The sequence below is a fragment of the Haliotis rubra genome, unplaced genomic scaffold (genome assembly GCF_003918875.1).
Source record: "Haliotis rubra isolate DU_JTF1 unplaced genomic scaffold, ASM391887v1 Scf463, whole genome shotgun sequence".
Lineage (NCBI taxonomy): Eukaryota > Metazoa > Mollusca > Gastropoda > Lepetellida > Haliotidae > Haliotis > Haliotis rubra.
This window is the reverse complement of record NW_025767150.1, coordinates 228,745-247,399: the sequence shown is the minus strand read 5'-3', so window position 1 is coordinate 247,399 and position 18,655 is coordinate 228,745. Positions and strand designations below refer to the sequence as shown.

Sequence of the window (18,655 nt, the reverse complement as noted above, 5' to 3'; positions counted from 1 at the left end):
AGCTCACGCTTTAATACACTACCTGCTGTGGCTGAAGAGGAGTTGTCAGAAGCTCACACCTTGTACACTGCCAGTGTGAAGGAGTTGCCCGACTCACACCTTGTACACTGCCGCAATGTGAAGGAGTTTCCCATGCTCACACCTTGTACACTGCCAGTGTGAAGGAGTTGCCCGAGCTCACACTTTGTACACTTCCACTGTGTGAAGGAGTTGCCCAAGCTCACACCTTGTACACTGCCACTGTGTGAAGGAGTTGCCCAAGCTCACACCTTGTACACTGCCAATGTGGAAGGAGTTGCCTGAGCTCACCTTGTACCTGCCACTGTGTGAAGGGAGTTGCCCAAGCTCACACAACGCACTGCCAGTGTGAAGGAGTTGCCAAGCTCACACCTTGTACACTGCCACTGTGTGAAGAGTTGCCCAAGCTGCTCACCTTGTACACTGCCACTGTGTGAAGAAGTTGCCCAAGCTCACACCTTGTACACTGCCACTGTGTGAAGGAGTTGCCCAAGCTCACACCTTGTACACTGCCAATGTGAAGGAGTTGCCTGAGCTCACACCTTGTACACTGCCACTGTGTGAAGGAGTTGCCCAAGCTCACACCTTGTACACTGCCAGTGTGAAGGAGTTGCCCAAGCTCACACCTTGTACACTGCCACTGTGTGAAGGAGTTGCCGAAGCTCACACCTTGTACACTGCCACTGTGTGAAGAAGTTGCCCAAGCTCACACCTTTCACACTGCCACTGTGTGAAGGAGTTGCCCAAGCTCACACCTTGTACACTGCCACTGTGTGAAGGAGTTGCCCAAGCTCACACCTTGTACACTGCCACTGTGTGAAGGAGTTGCCGAGCTCCACACCTTTTACACTGCCACTGTCTGAAGGAGTTGCTAAGCTCACACCTCACACACTGCCGCACCTGTGTGAAGGAGTTGCCCAAGCTCACACCTTGTACACTGCCACTGTGTGAAGGGTTGCCCAAGCTCACACCTTGTACACTGCCACTGTGTGTGAAGGGTTGCCAGAGCTCACACCTCACACCTGCCACTGTGAAGGAGTTGCCCAAGCTCACACCTCACACACTGCCGCTGTGTGAAGGGTTGCGAGCTCAAACCTTGTACACTGCCACTGTGTGAAGGAGTTGCCCAAGCTCACACCTTGTACGCTGCCACTGTGTGAAGGAGTTTTGAAGCTCACCTTGTTGTACACTGCCACTGTGGTGAAGGGAGTTGCCCAAGCTCCGCGCCTTGTACACTGCCACTGTGTGAAGGAGTTGCTTTAAGCTCACACCTTTTACACTGCCACTGTGTGAAGGAGTTCCCTGAGCTAACACCTTGTACACTGCCGCAGTGTGAAGGAGTTGTAAAGCTCACACCTTTACACTGCCACTGTGTGAAGGAGTTCCCTGAGACTCACCTTGTACACTGCCACTGTGTGAAGGAGTTGCCCAAGCTCACCTTTTACACTGCCACTGTGTGAAGGAGTTCCCTGAGCTCACGCTGTGTACACTGCCACTGTGTGAAGAAGTTGCCCAAGCTCACACCTTGTACACTGCCAGTGTGAGAGGGAGTTGCCCAAGCTCACACCTTGTACACTGCCACTGTGTGAAGGAGTTGCCCAAGCTCACACCTTGTACACTGCCACTGTGTGAAGGAGTTGCCCAAGCTCACGCCTTGTACACTGCCACTGTGTGAAGGAGTTGCCCAAGCTCACACCTTTTACACTGCCACTGTGTGAAGGAGTTCCCTGAGCTAACACCTTGTACACTGCCACAGTGTGAAGGAGTTGCCCAACCTCACACCTTTTACACTGCCACTGTGTGAAGGAGTTCCCTGAGCTCACACCTTGTACACTGCCACTGTGTGAAGGAGTTGCCCAAGCTCACACCTTTTACACTGCCACTGTGTGAAGGAGTTCCCTGAGCTCACACCTTGTACACTGCCACTGTGTGAAGAAGTTGCCCAAGCTCACACCTTGTACACTGCCATTGTGTGAAGGAGTTCCCTGAGCTCACACCTTGTACACTGCCACTGTGTGAAGGAGTTGCCCAAAGCTCACACCTTGTACACTGCCACTGTGTGAAGGAGTTGCCCAAGCTCACACCTTGTACACTGCCACTGTGTGAAGGAGTTGCCCTAGCTCACACCTTGCACACTGCCACTGTGTGAAGGAGTTGCCCGAGCTCACACCTTTCACATTCGACTGTGTGAAAGAGTTGCCCGTGCTCACACCTCATACACTCAGACTCAGACTCAGACTAGTTTATTCAATACTACAGGCCTTATGACCTAAGGTACAATTACAGCAGAATATTATAGTTTGTCACGTGGATGTTATATAATAAACACAACTTATAATTAAGAACGGCGAGGATTAAATACATGCTTCAAATATAATGATATTAATTTGATTGTTTGAGGATTTTGTGAAGAAATAAGTTTGATGAAGTTACATTTGTTTGGCACAACAGAAGTTAACCAAGGTAAATATTTCATTCGAAGTACAGAATACTTTGGACAGGAAAATAATGCGTGGAACTTCATCTTCCCCGATGTTGAGATCCATGCAATGTTCACAGCAGATAGAGTATAGTCTAAAAAGTACTGTTGTTTCTCTCCTTCCTGTATGCATTTACCTTCAGATTGTTCAATGCTATTCTGAATTTACGGAATGCTGCATTTACAAAGACTTGTCTTGGGGAGACAAGTAATATATGTTTCTGTGTTAAAATCAGTTTGAGATCCAAATTATAATGACAGATAACTGGAGGTAGAAATAGACAAAATCGCCAATCCTGGATAAAGATATCCTGTAACCTTTGTTTGAAAGTGCTTTGATAAATAACTTCGTCACCAACTTGTTGTGATAACCAGAGTCCATGCAAAACCTGTTGAAAGAGCAGAGATCTAACCTCTGACACCCAGTTAAGTCTTCCATTATAGATCTAAAGATTTGAAGAAGAAGATATGGCTCTGCCTTGGATATCAGAGAGTTCATTACGTAGTAGTTTCAACCAGTATTTGATTACTCTCATTCTGGTATGCACAAACACACTGCAGCGACCTGTTTCACCCAATATTGCTTTGTTTGATGCAATTTCCCAACAGATACTCATCGTTTAAGGAAAGAGGTATGGACCTTTTCAATTGTTTCATGGTATAATGTTCCCCATATCACCGGGAGCCATAAAGAAGGATTGGTAAAATCTTGCAGTCGAAAATAGTCATTGCTGTAGAGAGCGTCACTGCTTGGTTGCGTTTAAATAGCTGGTATACTGGCCTTAATGCTTTGGAGTGCTTGTGGCCGAGTTGCTACATGCAGGCTGACCATTTTAGCCTAGATGGAGAATAAGCAGACCAAGATGCTTGTAGTATGTTGTACACTTCAGTTGTTCACCCAGCATAGAACCACTCCTCAGCTAGCATATGAATTCCACCATTACGAAAAGCGATTATTCTTGTTTTATCCATATTGACACTGAGTCCCCAAGACTTGCAGTACTGGTATATCGTCCTAGTTGTTGTTGCAAACCTATAACCGTGTAGGAGAACATGTTGGCGTCATCAGCAAATAACAGCATCATAATATCCTCGATGTCACTGAAAACAAAGACTCCGTGTTTGCAGGTCTGGTAGATTTCAGTGGCTAATTCATTGATGAAAAAAACAGTAAATAAAAGGGACTTAGCCCACATCCTTGGCGCACTCCAGAACTTGTCAGGAAGAGTCAGTTTTTCCGTTGTCAACCTTCACGCATGCTTTGACCGGCGTATACATATATAAGCCGATGCGTTATATATTTTACCATGACATCCATGTATTAAGCGAGTAAAGCAGTTGTCTCTATCTACCAAATCAAAGGCTTTTTGAAATCAATAAAAAGCTGCCAGAAGAACCGACCCCTTTTGCAAGATATTTTGAACATAATGCTTGAAGGGTGAAGATATTATCGACGTTCCATAACCTGGTAGAAAACCAGCTTGAGCTTCAAGAGGACCTCATTTTAAATCAGTCCATGTTGTGTAATCTGGTTTCCAGCACAGATGTGAATATTTTTTTCCAGCCACATTAAAGCGAAATCCTCTGTAGTTATTGGGGTCAGAGAGTAGATCCAGACTTGAATATCGACGTAATAGTCCACCATTCCACGCATCTGGGAACAGTCCAGTATCTAAAATTTTATTGAAAAGTGGTTTTGAGGGGGAATTCTAAAGTGACTTTTGAGCGACTTTGAAGAACTCGGAGGGTATGCCATCATCACCAGGAGACTTACCAGATTTGAGATGTGTTATAGCTTGCAGGATCTAGTCATCAGTGATTGCATCAGACAGCAGATCACTCCCAAGAGAATGTTCACATTGTTCACAGTAATGGTTTGTTATATATTCCAAAACAAGTTCATCAAATGAGTGTCGTTAACATCAACACGCACAGGATTCAACAAGTCTTTGAAGTATGAATATAGAGTTTGCGCATTTTAGAACACCTGACGGCGTCTACATAGTTCATTATTAGTTTCACGGTTCCCCAAAACTCTTTACAGTCTCTATATTTTTGCGGCATGTTCTAAGTGTGTTTAGCAATTTTACCATCCATTTCAACTTTCTTACGATCACAGCATTTTCTAAATTTTGACTTGGCATCTATGTAGTTTCTGAGGTTTGCTTTGCTTCTACAGTGTCTGGAACACATTCAACAATTTACACTTATTTAGTTTCAGGTTCTGCAATCAATGTCATACCATGCAGGCTGTACTTTCCTGGATAGTTCTGTGCCACATTACTCTTAGGTTTCTGTTCCTGGACACATGATGTGTTAGTATGTCATTGAGGCATTGACACTGCTGAATTAATATCTGTATTCAGCGACAGTGAAATTTATCTAGCATATCTTGTGACTGGCAAAGATAATTGACATCATTTGAATAAGTACTGGATATCTTGAATCTAGGAATCCTCTTCAGTTTCAGTGTTGTGGTTTCATTTTCTGCACCTGTGAATAAGTTTGAAAAGGTACACACAACGGGCATGTGGTCGGACTCTGTTCTTGGAATCACTTCCAGATCCGCAATTCATTGAACATTTCACTTGATACAATAAAGTAGTCAACAGTACTGGTACCTGAATGTGAAATAAATGTGTAATTACTCGGGTGAGTCTGAATCAAGTTCTTCCCGTTGGCAATGTGGATTCCAAACTGTTTACATAAATCCAGTAGTTGAAACCCATGCGCATTTTGTGTGGCAATCATGAGGCGTCCTGGGTGAACTATGAAGAAGTGGTGATATAATAGTTGGGTAAGGAGAGAATTGAAGAATCATCATCATATAAAATCATCAAGCTCTCCTGTTAGGTGCATTAAAATTAAGCCACTGATAATGAATATTGGAACATCATCAAAGTCACTACAGATATCAGACAGGTTTCTCTCTAACCGATCAATACCACTTTCATCTGATTCTAAATAGCTTGGGAGACTTCTCCAGGATGAACATACACAAAACCTAGAATCACTGACCTATTCATTTTCTTACATAACACCCTGAAATAAACACAGTCATTCCAATCACTATATATTCTTTTAAATTGTAGTATGAAATAGGTTTCTTTATGCAAACAATGATACCCCCACTATATCGGCCGTATTTTGATCGCCGTGTTGGATCACAAGTGAAGCACACATATTGAGGGAAAATTGAGGATACATTCAATGACTCAATACACCATGTTTCAATTAAGCAGAATATTTCGAACTGAGTGCAAAAGTTAACAAAATCAGAAAAGGATAACTTAGAGAGAAGTCCATGGACATTCCAAGTACATATGCTTGTCAGTTTATATGAAGCGTCAGTGACTATGACACCTAGACAGTCAGGTTCGTAATTGAGATCACGGCCACTTTCCTATTCTGAATTATGACTTGAAGGATCTGCATCACTGTGTGAAGGAGTTGTTCAAGCTCACAGCTCGTACAGCTCACATCTAAGCTCACACCCGAGCTAAGTAACTTTTAGTAAGTCAGACTCTTGCTATGTAAAGGTTAACTATGTTTGTCAATCTTTTACTGTGTAAAAGTGAACTAAATGTGTCAGTCTCTTTCTATGTCAAGATGAGCTTTGTCTGTCAGTCTTTAAGTCACCAGCTATGTTAAGGTGAATTAAGCTACGTATGTCAGTTTCTTACAGTGCCAAGATGACCTTTGTCTGTCAGTCTTTAAGTCACCAGCTATGTTAAGGTGAGTTAAGCTACATGTCAGTTTCTTACTGTGTCAAGATGACATTTGTCTGTTAGTTCAGTATGTTACCATGCCAAGGTGAGATAAGTTATGTATGTCAGTTTCTTACTATGCCAAGATGAGCTAAAGGTAGGCTTATACACATGACGAAGAATACATTTAGATTCTGGCACTCTTGTATTCATCTTTATGCTACCAGACCTGGTTCAACTTACACAGTCAGCCCTTTCAGACTTTTTGTATAATCACACTTCATCAAATCAAGTGATAAACAATACTAAACTAAATATGCCATCAGGTGTAAAATACAGGCATATATAAATATAACCAGGCGATTTGGAATTAAAAACTTAATTTAAATGAGTGAGTGAGTTTTCATACCTATTTTGGTGATTTAAAAAAAATATAAAACACAACTGGCATCTAGGTGTGTGTAATTAACTTTGATCAACCCATTTGCAACCGAAAAGGAATTGAACAGGATTAACAGGAAAGACTTCCAGACCTGTTTGTTCTAAAAACAAATCATTTAAGTATTTTTATCAGATTTTCAACTGCCAACACCTTGATGGTAATTCAAGATAGGTATACTGTTTCTGAGAGTTCTTTAGGTCATGACAAACTTTATGACTATTAGCATGAATAGACTCAAACACCTAACTCCGGACTATAATACAACTGACAATGACAGGAACAATGGTTCAGTTGTGTCATTGTACAGAATGATTCACTCAACATGTAACTGATAGGCAGCATTGTCAGCCATTAGCCATAACAGCTGACTACAAACCATATCAAATAACCATACCAAAATACTTGTTTCCTGGGACATGTAATTACTGTTATTAAATATTTATTATCAAATGTAAGGAAGTCATTTAATCACAGTTATAATAATAGACTGTTAGGTCCAGTGATAGAAGAATTCTGCAATACAAGATCATTATGATCTTAAATACAGGATTAAAATTTTATGAAGTCAGGCTGCTTTGCTGTGAGAGCATTCCAGCACAGCTATAAGATGGAGATAAATTCAGCATCAAGCAATAAAAGCACTCATGAGGAAAACGCTCTCTTTCTTCCATGAACCGACACCTCTCCTCCTGAACAAGCACACATTGTTACGCCACAGACCTACAGGCTGAGAATTCATCCCTCCTGAGGGGTCAGGATGTTGGGGGCAGGTCTTGGTATAGGCATCCTCGGGGCCAGGGAGAGGGGGATGGGGGGTGTCAAGGAAGGGGGGTCTGGTCTTGGTTTGTGCACCTCGGGTGTCAGTAACACAGGGTCAGCTCGTAGGTTTGGCATCCTGGGGGTCAGAGATCGGGGATCAGGTCGTGGTTTAGGCATCCTGGGTGTCAGAGAGGAGGGTCAGGTTGTAGGTTTGGCATCCTGGGTGTCAGGGAGGGGGATCATTTTGTGGCTTGGGCATGAGAATCCTGGGTGTCAGTTTGTGGGTTTTAATCACTATATCCTTGTCCACAAGCCGGGTTGAGTATTTTCATTCTTATAATACCGCATATTTCCTAATGGCAACCTGCCTACATGTTTTGACCTGGACAACCCTCAAACACAACCACACTGTATCCCCACAAATAAATAGCAACACAAACAAGATGAATTATGCTTGTTAAATGCCATGTGGTCAGACTGTTTCATTGATTTTTCAATATTTCTATCAGAACCTGCAGAGAAAAACAAAAAACACTAAATGGAACTGGCATTTTGCACATTATTCAAGTGGACCGTAATGAAAAATACCGACATAATCTAAAAGAATTAAGCTAAACATTCTCTTTACATTCAAAATCCGTACATATTTCAAATTAGTAGGATGTGTTGGCCTGACAAATAATCAATACAACAGAGTGGTTTAAAGACTGTTTACAGCGTGAAATTATTCTTGTTCACAATAAACATAGCTGATTCAACAAAACTGTCAGCATGTTTTGTCGAGTGAATCCACATGGTGTTCCCCAGTCAATGCTGCATGCAGACATGCAGCCTAGTTACAGATATGTATCTCAATACAGACCCCCAACAAAGGCAGTGTGGGTCATGATACAGGCCTGGTAGGCAAGCATTATGTTGGCATATCACCATCTAAATTCTTTCCTGAAAAAACAGGGTTCCCATTACAAGGAATCCGGCAAGAAGGATTGATAGGAAAATCATATTTTCACACTGTCGGGACCCAACCTACGTGATGAAGAGAAGATTACCAAAGAATCATTAATGGTAAAGGTACGAAATTGTCGGTGATGACTTTGTTTTAAGATCTTTGTATTGTTGTTAGAAACACATGTCCAAAATGGTCTCCACATCCAATATCAAATTAAAGCTTACTGTTTGTAGGTATTACCATGACTACAGGGTGGGTGTTCTGTAGTGACAATGTCATCATAAATGACTCTTTTCTAATGGGCAATAAAATCACAGATTCAGTGTTCCTTGAATTATAAACAAAAACTATATTAAGGAATCTAAAAAATGTTGGTTCACTGTAAATGCCTAAAGCAAAGTTATTCCTTCTGGAGAGACTTTCATCATCGGGCTCATACAAATATAATAGTTTGCATTGGAAGACAAAGCAAAATTCTGGGGTAATGTGACTAAAAGCATTATCATGATTATGCAGTTGATTCTGAACCAGGAATTCACTGGCCATAATAAAAATGTATTTAAACAAGTTAAACTGACACACTATTGGTCATTACATATTGGTCAAAATTATCGCGAAATTACATGTCAGCCACAACCTGGCTAAGTCGGAAAAATCACTTGAATGTGTGACTGTGTGTATTCAAGAATTTGAACTAACATGCCCCTCATCATGATTTTTTCATAACATAGTTTTAGTTCCTGAAAGGTCAATATGAAATACCCACATACAAGTCATAATTACCATAGGTAACTGTATCAAAATGAGTTCATAACAAGTCATATTTCATGTCACATACTACTGTATGCTAGTGTTGGGAATTGGTTAAAATCTCATATTTGATGATTGGTTCATTACAACCGATCAATCATCGAAAATAATTGGTTAGCGTCATTTATCAAATGTTCCTGTTATCTTTGTTAATGCACACACAAAAAATAAAGAAAAAACATGTAGTAATTTGGGTTTTTGCAAATTGCACAAAATCCATTCACAAATTTCGCATATTTAAAGGATGATTAGTATGTTAGGAACACAGATTTCCTGGATTCTTTAAGATAAATTCAGTCATGACTTGGAACGAGCTTGTAGTGCTTATGAAATGAAAATTTAATGACAGAGACAAAACCAGCCTTGTGAAAAATATTGTTAATGCAAACAAGTGTTCCAAGATTGGTTGTGTTCGATTATGAACATGTTCGATTGCTTGGTCGTTTAGTCACTGCGACCAATCTTCGATTATTTCAATTAATCGGACCACCACTACTGTATGCCATTTTCATTTACACTGATTCACAAGCACATATGTACTGATGGATAGACTAATAGATACTGCACAAGTCAATTTTCACCAAATATTAAAATATATTGTTGATACTGTGAAGACCACAATCTCAAGATGTCTACAAGACAATCCTAATATCTGTGCAAGTTACAGGTACCGTATTACCTCTAATAAGCACCCTGGTGCTTATTTTTTCAATGGACTTCCAAACCCAGTGTTTATTAGAGACCCGGAGCTTTTAGCGCTTACTGGGTGTAATTACCGTAATTGTTAAGGAGCTGCCTTACCCCCAGCGCTTATTAGAGGCCTGGCGCTTATTAGAGAAAATACGATATGTGATATTCAGAGAATGGCAAAGTCAAGCTGACAAGCATGGCAACAGTGTCATGCATCATTCTGTTCCTCTACCTTTAAACAACACTATAGCCTAGTTCACATAATGTCAATGAAATGAAAGATATGTCACTATGACATTAACACATTTTCTGTGAGTAGAGGTGTCAAAATGCCAATGTTATATACTGTAATTGCGACTGCATAAAAGTCATTTACAGAAATTACCAAAACAATAGATTTTCAACACAGAATAAACACTCCATGCCATTTTACTTCATGCTACAACAAGCACAAATCATATGTCATGTTTGTTTTCCCGAATGTCAGAGCTACGACTAGACTAACAACTAGTCTCTGAAATGAACATATTTTACTGAAAAAAGTTCATAGTAAAAAAATATATAATATAATGAAAAGGAGCCTGAGACTGAAGCTGAGGAAATCTAGACTTGCCACATTTTCTAGACTTGCGTGGGCTTTCTTGGATATATTTGCTTCAGGGTCTGTACGACAGACTAAGCTACGACCCAACCCAGCCAGTGCTATCACAGTCAACATACACCATATTGGGGGAATAATAATCATGATCCAATGAGAAATTGCCATAAACTGATTCACATGACCTGAAATACATTAGCTACATTTATGACTAATTATTATGCTAAACATGTAACAAAACATCCCATATATATCATTAAATAGGTCTTCAGTTAAATACAACCTACTGTCAGAAAATATTGTCTTCAAAACTATAGCACCTTAAAGGGCTTATATACTGAAAGTGAAGTTTGCATGTCATTAACAGTTACAACAATATAATAAATCATTACTTGACAAGGGCACTCACTGTGAATATACTGTGTAGACTAGTGTCTGTTAACACTGGACTGAACTCTGGTCATGGCTAGTAAAAACTGCATAGTAAATTGGGTTATCAATAGTAAATATTCGGTTGACAGTTTATGACATACTTTATAACCATTGTATTTTGTCAAATGAGAAAAAACGATTAATACAAATACACGTATAACTGCAAATCCATGTTTAATTTGTTTGACAAATTTGTTTATGGGACGGTCCCGATCAAATTTATGACTGTAGACAGATTTATTTGCGAATGTTGTCATTTCACCTCTAGTCTGTCGTGTGCCAATAGTTTATTTTTAGAAAGACCATGTCCGGTATAAAGTACAAGTGACAATATTTTACTGTCAAATGGCTTAGTATGTCCTGGTCTGCGTGATACAGGGGCATTGTACACGAGAAGTTCACGCTGAAACTGACAGTGAGTGACTTCCACTTTGTTTTGTGAGAACATCACGCCTTCGAATCCCGCGCAGCATTTCCACTCTATACATGATCTTTACAGTTTGTCATTTCGTTCATTTGAAACCCACGACTAGATAAAGTCACTACAGCACATTTATAAACTAATATATTGTCGTTAACTGTTACAATTCAACTTGCCAAAAGTTTGTTTACAACTTGGCCGCCATGTTTGTCACTCCACATGCCATCGGCGGCTCGCGCGCGTGCAGTTTCGTGTAAATTCGATCTGCATAAGCTGTACAAGTGAAAGAGAAAGTTGTTCTCTAATTCTAAAGAGATGCTATAAAACATTCCTTACCTTTAACCCGCATGGGCCTTGGGAATGACATGACGAAAATAGGAGATATGTGCAACGGATTTCTGTCTGCCACGGGTCAACCTCATCACATATGCACAGGTCACAGGTCAAAGGATTCACCGCATATTTCCGCGTACCTGCGCTCTCTGTCATCACAGAATGATTACAGTCGGCACTGGGATGAAGGCTTTTTCGGCGCAATAGATTTTTAAAATAATTTCAAGTAACCTGTGGTCACTCAACTTAGGCTGTAGTAAAAGTAAATGGCGTTTAGGACATGTTATTGTTCAAAACAAAACTTGCTCATGTCAAGTGAAACTGCAGGCAAAAATTGAAGTGTTAGGGTTTTTTTGTTTTAAAATGTGTATACCTTGTACCGAATGCATTGGCGAATATATATGTTTAACATCTTCTTTCACTTAAACCTCCATACAGGCAAATACATACGTGTAAAAACTTACGTCATTTTTTTTGCTGGTTGTCTTTGACTATTTATATCCATATAAAACCCCTACTCATATGTCTATAAAAATCGTTTCGTGACGTAGTCGATAACGTCACCAAGGAGAGGATGTATGGACATCATCTACAGTGACGTCATCCATCATTACACCAACAGTAGTTCCTCTGTTACGTTATAACGAACAAGTAGGCAACGCCACAAATAAGACTGCACTGACTGACGACGTCCTGGTTTGACGCCGCTTTTAATCAATATTCCAGCAACATCACGGCGGGGACACCAGAAAAAGGGGCTTCACACATTGTGCCCATGTGTTTCTGCCTTCTGATTCGTTTACGAGCCAACGCTTTAACCATTAGGCTACAAACCTTTTGTTTATATTAATAACAAGAAATCTTTGTCAAAAGTAGAATAATTTGTACGATTCCGATTCTATCATAACAGAATAGATCAATAGATGTTCACGAAAAAGTGAACATACCTTGCCTCCACGGTGGCACCTGTTACAAACAGATACAAAGACAAGATAATTGTTCACCTAAAACAAAACACGGAAACACATGGGTGCAAGTCACAATCGAATTGCATCGGTCATCATTTTGGTAAATATTTATCAGAAAAAAATCGATTTAGTGAACTTTGACAAAACAAGAGCTGTTCTGTTTGGTTCCATGTCATCAAGTACAAATGTAATATAAATCTCTGATTCCACTTTGACTGACATTCAAAAGAGTTTGCAATATTATAAATCAAACTTACCACATACCCCAGACCATGACAAATCAAGACCATGAAATGACTCCAAAATTACTAGAAATCTTCTATAGACAATTGCCTCCTTAGCTTGTTAAAATTTCATATTTGTACACGTCTTTTCAAAATGATCTTTCTTGCTCTCTCTATCTCTCCATTCATGTCATTGTATTAGTTTTTATAATCAAATGTCCATCTTCTCATGACCCTCCCCAAATGTGTATTTTCATTATGCTCCTTCCCCCGAGACTGTCATATTTTGAGTCACGAACGCCTGGTTCCTTCTTACCCTAATTCTACTTTAGACAGCACGCCTGAGTTCTGTAAAAGAACCCGTCTGTTCTCTCCTTGAGCGACGTCCGTGTGCACAAGCAGAGATCAAGTGCCCATTATTGATAGATAAACTAAAAACTCGACCATTGGTAAGAGGAAATGTGTATAGGAGAATGATGGTTTGGGTATGAAAAAATGAATATTAAAAGGCATAATCGAAATGCGGCTGACTGGTAATACACTGAAATCGAACTTAGCTAGATATTTTCATGTAAAAGTTACTTGTATTCTCTTCTGTTGCGTTCCGTTCCATTTCGTTACGTTCCATTCCATTCCGTTCCATTCTAAACGCGAGCTTTCACATGCTATAGATTCCATTTCCCAAACGCATGTGGTCGCTGTATTCTCTGTTGATTATGTAATGGTAATCAGCATACAACTCATATACCAGAATACGTGCTCCGTTTTGCTACCAAGCATTCAACGCAACCCATGCCCCTTGAACCAAATCCGTTCTGTAACAAAAGCTGGCGGGAAACGGCTTTATTTGGCAATACATTGTTAGCTAATGGTAATAAGATTCGTTGAAGAATAATTTTGTTTCACATTTAATCATAACATTGGGTACTGTGTCGGAAATGAACCATGTGATGATCACATGAGGACTAAACCTGCCCTATGCAAAGCGCAGAGCAGACGACATACGCCTCGTCATTTGCGCCGTCACTATTTGAGATGAATTCTCAACACCTACTTATTGTAACGTCACACAATCTCTCTTTTTCGAAAGGATGTTTAAGTGAAATGAATATATATTCGTACATGAGCGTGCGAAGACGGATGCAAGAAATCTCATATAATCAATTGGGATGAGAGGACATCAGCTGCAACGACAATACAACCAGCGGAGAGAAGTGTGGATGTGTACTGGGCATGAACAACTAATCGTATACAGGACATGGTTTTCGGTTACTTGTGTGAAATTATATCAGAGAAAGAGACTCCTGTTGTTTTGTTGTTTCTATTGCAGAATACATTGCAGATTATTATAGACATTATTGAACTCAGCACAAGGCGATGCCAGAGAGGAAAAACAAGAAGTGATCAGTTACGCAGACAAATTGGGAAAGTATTTATGTATATTTGGGTCGGTCTACTGCAAAACGAGTCACAACTTTGTAAATCAAAGGATTTTCGGCAAAACAGTTTGCAATCAGTAATAGTAGAACAAATGAATTTGGTACAAGTCTTATACAGTAGGTACGAGTTTGGTAATATATGACTGTGACAGAATGTTTGGTGTTGCGGAGTCTGACCTGGTATACAACAACTGCCTTGAAATGTAATGCTCTCGGAATTCTCCTGGGACCCGTTCCATAAAACTATCTTGGCGCTAAGGCGATCGTAGTAACTCCCACTTTACCACAAACGAAGACACTGGAGTTAAGATCACTTTGTGGAATGGGGCTCCGAATGTTTTTGTCTATTGATGGAGCCGAACTCCAAGGAGATGCAGTTCATAGGCACGGATGTGCTAAAGGAAGGTGGTGACTCACATAGGTATCGAACTTGAAGCTCAATATGATCATGACAAACACAGCTGATATATAATTCATGGTCACAGTTCAGAAAATCGTCTGAGTGGTGTTTGTACCACAGTATATGCAGGTGTGTGTAGGTATGGTTTGATTTCTAAGTCTGGAAAGACTGGAAAGTGAAGTAGCTAGTGACTGAGGACATTAGGTTAAAAATCTCGGCCTATCACAGAAACGTTCTAAATATGTTTATCGGTACACTCCTGTCCTGGATCGGTGCTCAGAATATTTCCAGAACACATGAACGCGTTCTAAAAGTGTTACATTGTGTTACATGTGTGTTGTGTTCAGGAGTGGACACTTGGGGAGCACAGCTATACGATATGTAAAACCACTGCTACAATTGATACACATATTCATCTACATAAAATATTGCACATCTATGTATCAGGTGCATCTAATGATATTTGTGAACCAACCAAACTATAGTCTTTCTCAACTGTACACGTGTACTTCCGCGTTTCTGTACCCCCTACTATGTTTAATATGTTAATGCTGGTGGCATCATCATCTCTCAGCCATCCTGTAACTGAATGCCCGCCTTTAATACATTTACTCCTACATTCATATAGTGAGACTGGTGTTTGGGTGTACGGATTGACGTGTTTCTGGAGTCATTAACGTAAACACCGATGTGGATACTGTGTGTCAGCTCGTGTAGTATGGACGATTTCTGTACAGTGGGATGCGGCACATTTTTCAATTCATTTTCTGTAGTGAGTGAGTATGGTTTTACGCCGCTTTAGTAATATTCCAGCAATATCACGGCGGGGGCCACCAGAAATGGGCTTCACACATTGTGCCGATGTGAGGAATCGAACTCGGGTCTTTGGCGAGCCAACGCTTTAACCACTAGGCTACCCCATCGCCTCATTGTCTGTCTGTACGATACATATGTTTATATATATATAGAGGTGGATTTCAATTTCAATTGAACTTTTATAACTTATTGCTGATATGAAGTTACAGATGATTAATAATCACATGAATCAATTAAAGGTAAGTAAAAATTATATCTCTCTTTTGAGACAGTGAGGCTCAAAACGTATTCCTGAATATAGAATCAGTTTGGACACATCTTCACCACAAACCGCTGACCAGCAGCCGGAAGATGTCTGGAGAATGGCGTGATGTCGCACAGCGGTTTATTGTTCTCGGTGCGATATTTCATTTTTGTTATGTCATTGTTATTGACATTTGTGAAACAGTTATTGTAAACGACGCTTTAATATTTGTTTATCACGTCATAGCTTCCCATTTATGCCTCGTCGTTCAAATCAACGGTGTCATTTCAGCTCAAGAAAGTTTTTACTTTCAACGTGTTGTTTGCTTCCTGATCAAAGACATAGGATGTTTTCATTTCGGTCGGTTTTTATTTATAAAACTTTGTAAAATATATTACTGCATTACGATCAGACAATCTAATGATTGACGGCGTTGACATCGATTTAGGCAATTGGGGTCACAACACCCCATATCCTTCTGCGACAACCATGGGTTGTTGTACACCAATTCTAATCAGATGTTCACGGGTTAACTGGAACATTGGTAGGTAGAGCATGTCCACCAACGTGCATAAGCTTCTGTGACTCATATAAAACTTTTATGTGCATTTCTATTTTTTCTTTTCTGAAGCTGTTCTTACTAGGACTGGGCACTATCTAGGATGTCTAGTCTTAGCTAAAGCTAGGACTGAAAATACGATACTATAGTTACAAAAACAAAGTCGCACAGCGGTAAATCATGTGTCGTTGTATTTCGTCTGAATTTGTGTAATCTTGGAACGAGAGATTTTAACTAGTTGTTAAGAGCAGACATTTCAGCTTATTGCCGTCCCATACGACCGATCATTTACTGCAGTTGGCGTCAAAAAACGGATAGATGCCCAACTTGAATGGTTCAACTCATGCAAAAGAAATGAAGTTTGGTTACAATATCAAGAAGTGTTTTTCTCAAGTGTATTTATGACAAAGAAGTGTGCCGTTCCATTTCCACAATTGCTTTCCACGTCCATGACGTCTCCTAGCCCACAAACTGGGGTCGATACGGTTCCACACTGACTGCATCGTGGTACTAAGTACAGTCAAGGGAAGGCAGGCTCAAGAGTCCGGGCCTCTACACTCAGTTCCCCTAGCTAGGGAAGGGACTCCGGTCGATACATTTAAAACACGTTCTTTACACCATCAGTAACCATCTATATTATACTGGCAAGTCATTGCCAAGGCCTCTTCTATAAATGTCTCATTAAGAGGGTGTAAAATATGGCGTCTCCATAATCCTCAAGCATAGGGGTGAGGATGGGAGAATTGGTCAAGAAAACGAACTGAAATGGATTAAAATTGAAGTTTTCAATATACCATTGTGTCAACATGTAGACAACAGGATCGACATCTACACAATGGAATCGTATCAATGTGTAGGCAATGGTATCAACCTTTCAGTAATGATATCAACAACAGCATCAACAAGGGTATCAACAACAGCATCAACAAGGGTATCAACAACAGCATCAACAAGGGTATCAACAACAGCATCAACAAGGGTATCAACAACAGCATCAACAAGGGTATCGACGTGCTGACAACGACATGAACGAGAAGGCAATAGTAGCAGTCTATAAACAATAGCATAAACCTTCCAACAATGGTACCAACGTATAGACAGTGGCATCAATACATCAACGTAAAACAACAACACCAACGTTTCAACGTGAAGACAATGCTTTCAACAATAGCAATATCAACTTGTAGAAAATGGCTACGGAGTGTGGGCAGCGGTAACAACGTGTTGGGAACGGCAGCAATGTTTAGATAATGACTCGATTATAGGAATACGAACAAGGTTGTAGAATATACCGACAGGTTTGTTTGTTGTTAACGAAGCAGTCAAAACTATGCAGCTATGGGACAGCTGTCTGTAAATAATCGAATCTTGACCAGACAATCCAGTAGTTTGACATCATGAGTCCATTGGAATATGAAAACATGCATCGACCAAGCCAGCCAGTCTATCTAACCGATCCCAACAATAAGGACAGACTGGGGTTGGCTGCTGAAGGCCAATTCTTACCAGGATCAGGTATAATGACATTAAGACATATTTGAAAAATGCAATGGTTCTTCCGGAATATTTAAGCATCCACTGATTTCATAAGTAATCAGTAGCTACAGCCCATGATCAGGTTATCTGTTTCAGTGAGTTGCATGGATTACTAATAATTCTAACAGTTTGTCACAGTGATAAATCCCTGCATAAGAGTTTGCATTGTCTATTTTTAACAATTATTTGGGCAACGAAAGAGTAAAATATTTGTTGACTTGACAGCAGTTGTTTCAAACGTATACATATCTTGCAGCTTATATCAAACTTAAACGACCAAAGCAGATCCTTCTTGTACTTATCACTGGATATAGGTATTACTGCCCGGGTGCAGCGGTTGTTAATGCTCATACACATCAGGAGAAGGGGCAATAAGAAGGAACGACTGGAACCACAGGATCAATACACTAAGTCACATCAGGAGAAAGGGCAATAAGAAGGAACGACTGGAACCACAGGATCAATACACTAAGTCAGGGGACTGCACATAGATTCACGCTGGGTTGTTGAGGAGGAGGAGGAGGTAACACAGACAGGGTAGCTCGGGTGCAGCGGTTGTTAATGCTCATACACATCAGGAGAAAGCGGCAATAAGAAGGAACGACTGGAACCACAGGATCAATACACTAAGTCAGGGGACTGCACATAGATTCACGCTGGGTTGTTGAGGGGGAGGAGGAGGAGGTAACACAGACAGGGTAGCCCCGGTGCAAGATTTAGCTGCGGTACTGCGTTGGTCGAAGCTGACACCATGTGAATTGGACATTTTGTACTAGTTCTAATCTATTCCCTCCAATAGTTAGTCAGCATGTCAGTTGATAGCGTATTTTA

At 40.3% G+C, this 18,655-nt stretch overlaps 1 protein-coding gene across 1 annotated transcript in view; it reads right to left on the bottom strand.

Moving 5' to 3' along the window:
* Window positions 1-11,716, bottom strand: part of LOC124290365 (dystrobrevin beta-like) — a 199,838-nt gene extending 188,122 nt beyond the window's left edge. The window contains exon 1 of the mRNA XM_046727073.1: window positions 11,642-11,716. Within this exon, the coding sequence (XP_046583029.1) occupies window positions 11,642-11,672 (31 nt within the window). The 5' untranslated portion in view covers window positions 11,673-11,716. The remainder of the gene's footprint in view (window positions 1-11,641) is intronic.
* Window positions 11,717-18,655: the final 6,939 nt, after the last annotated feature.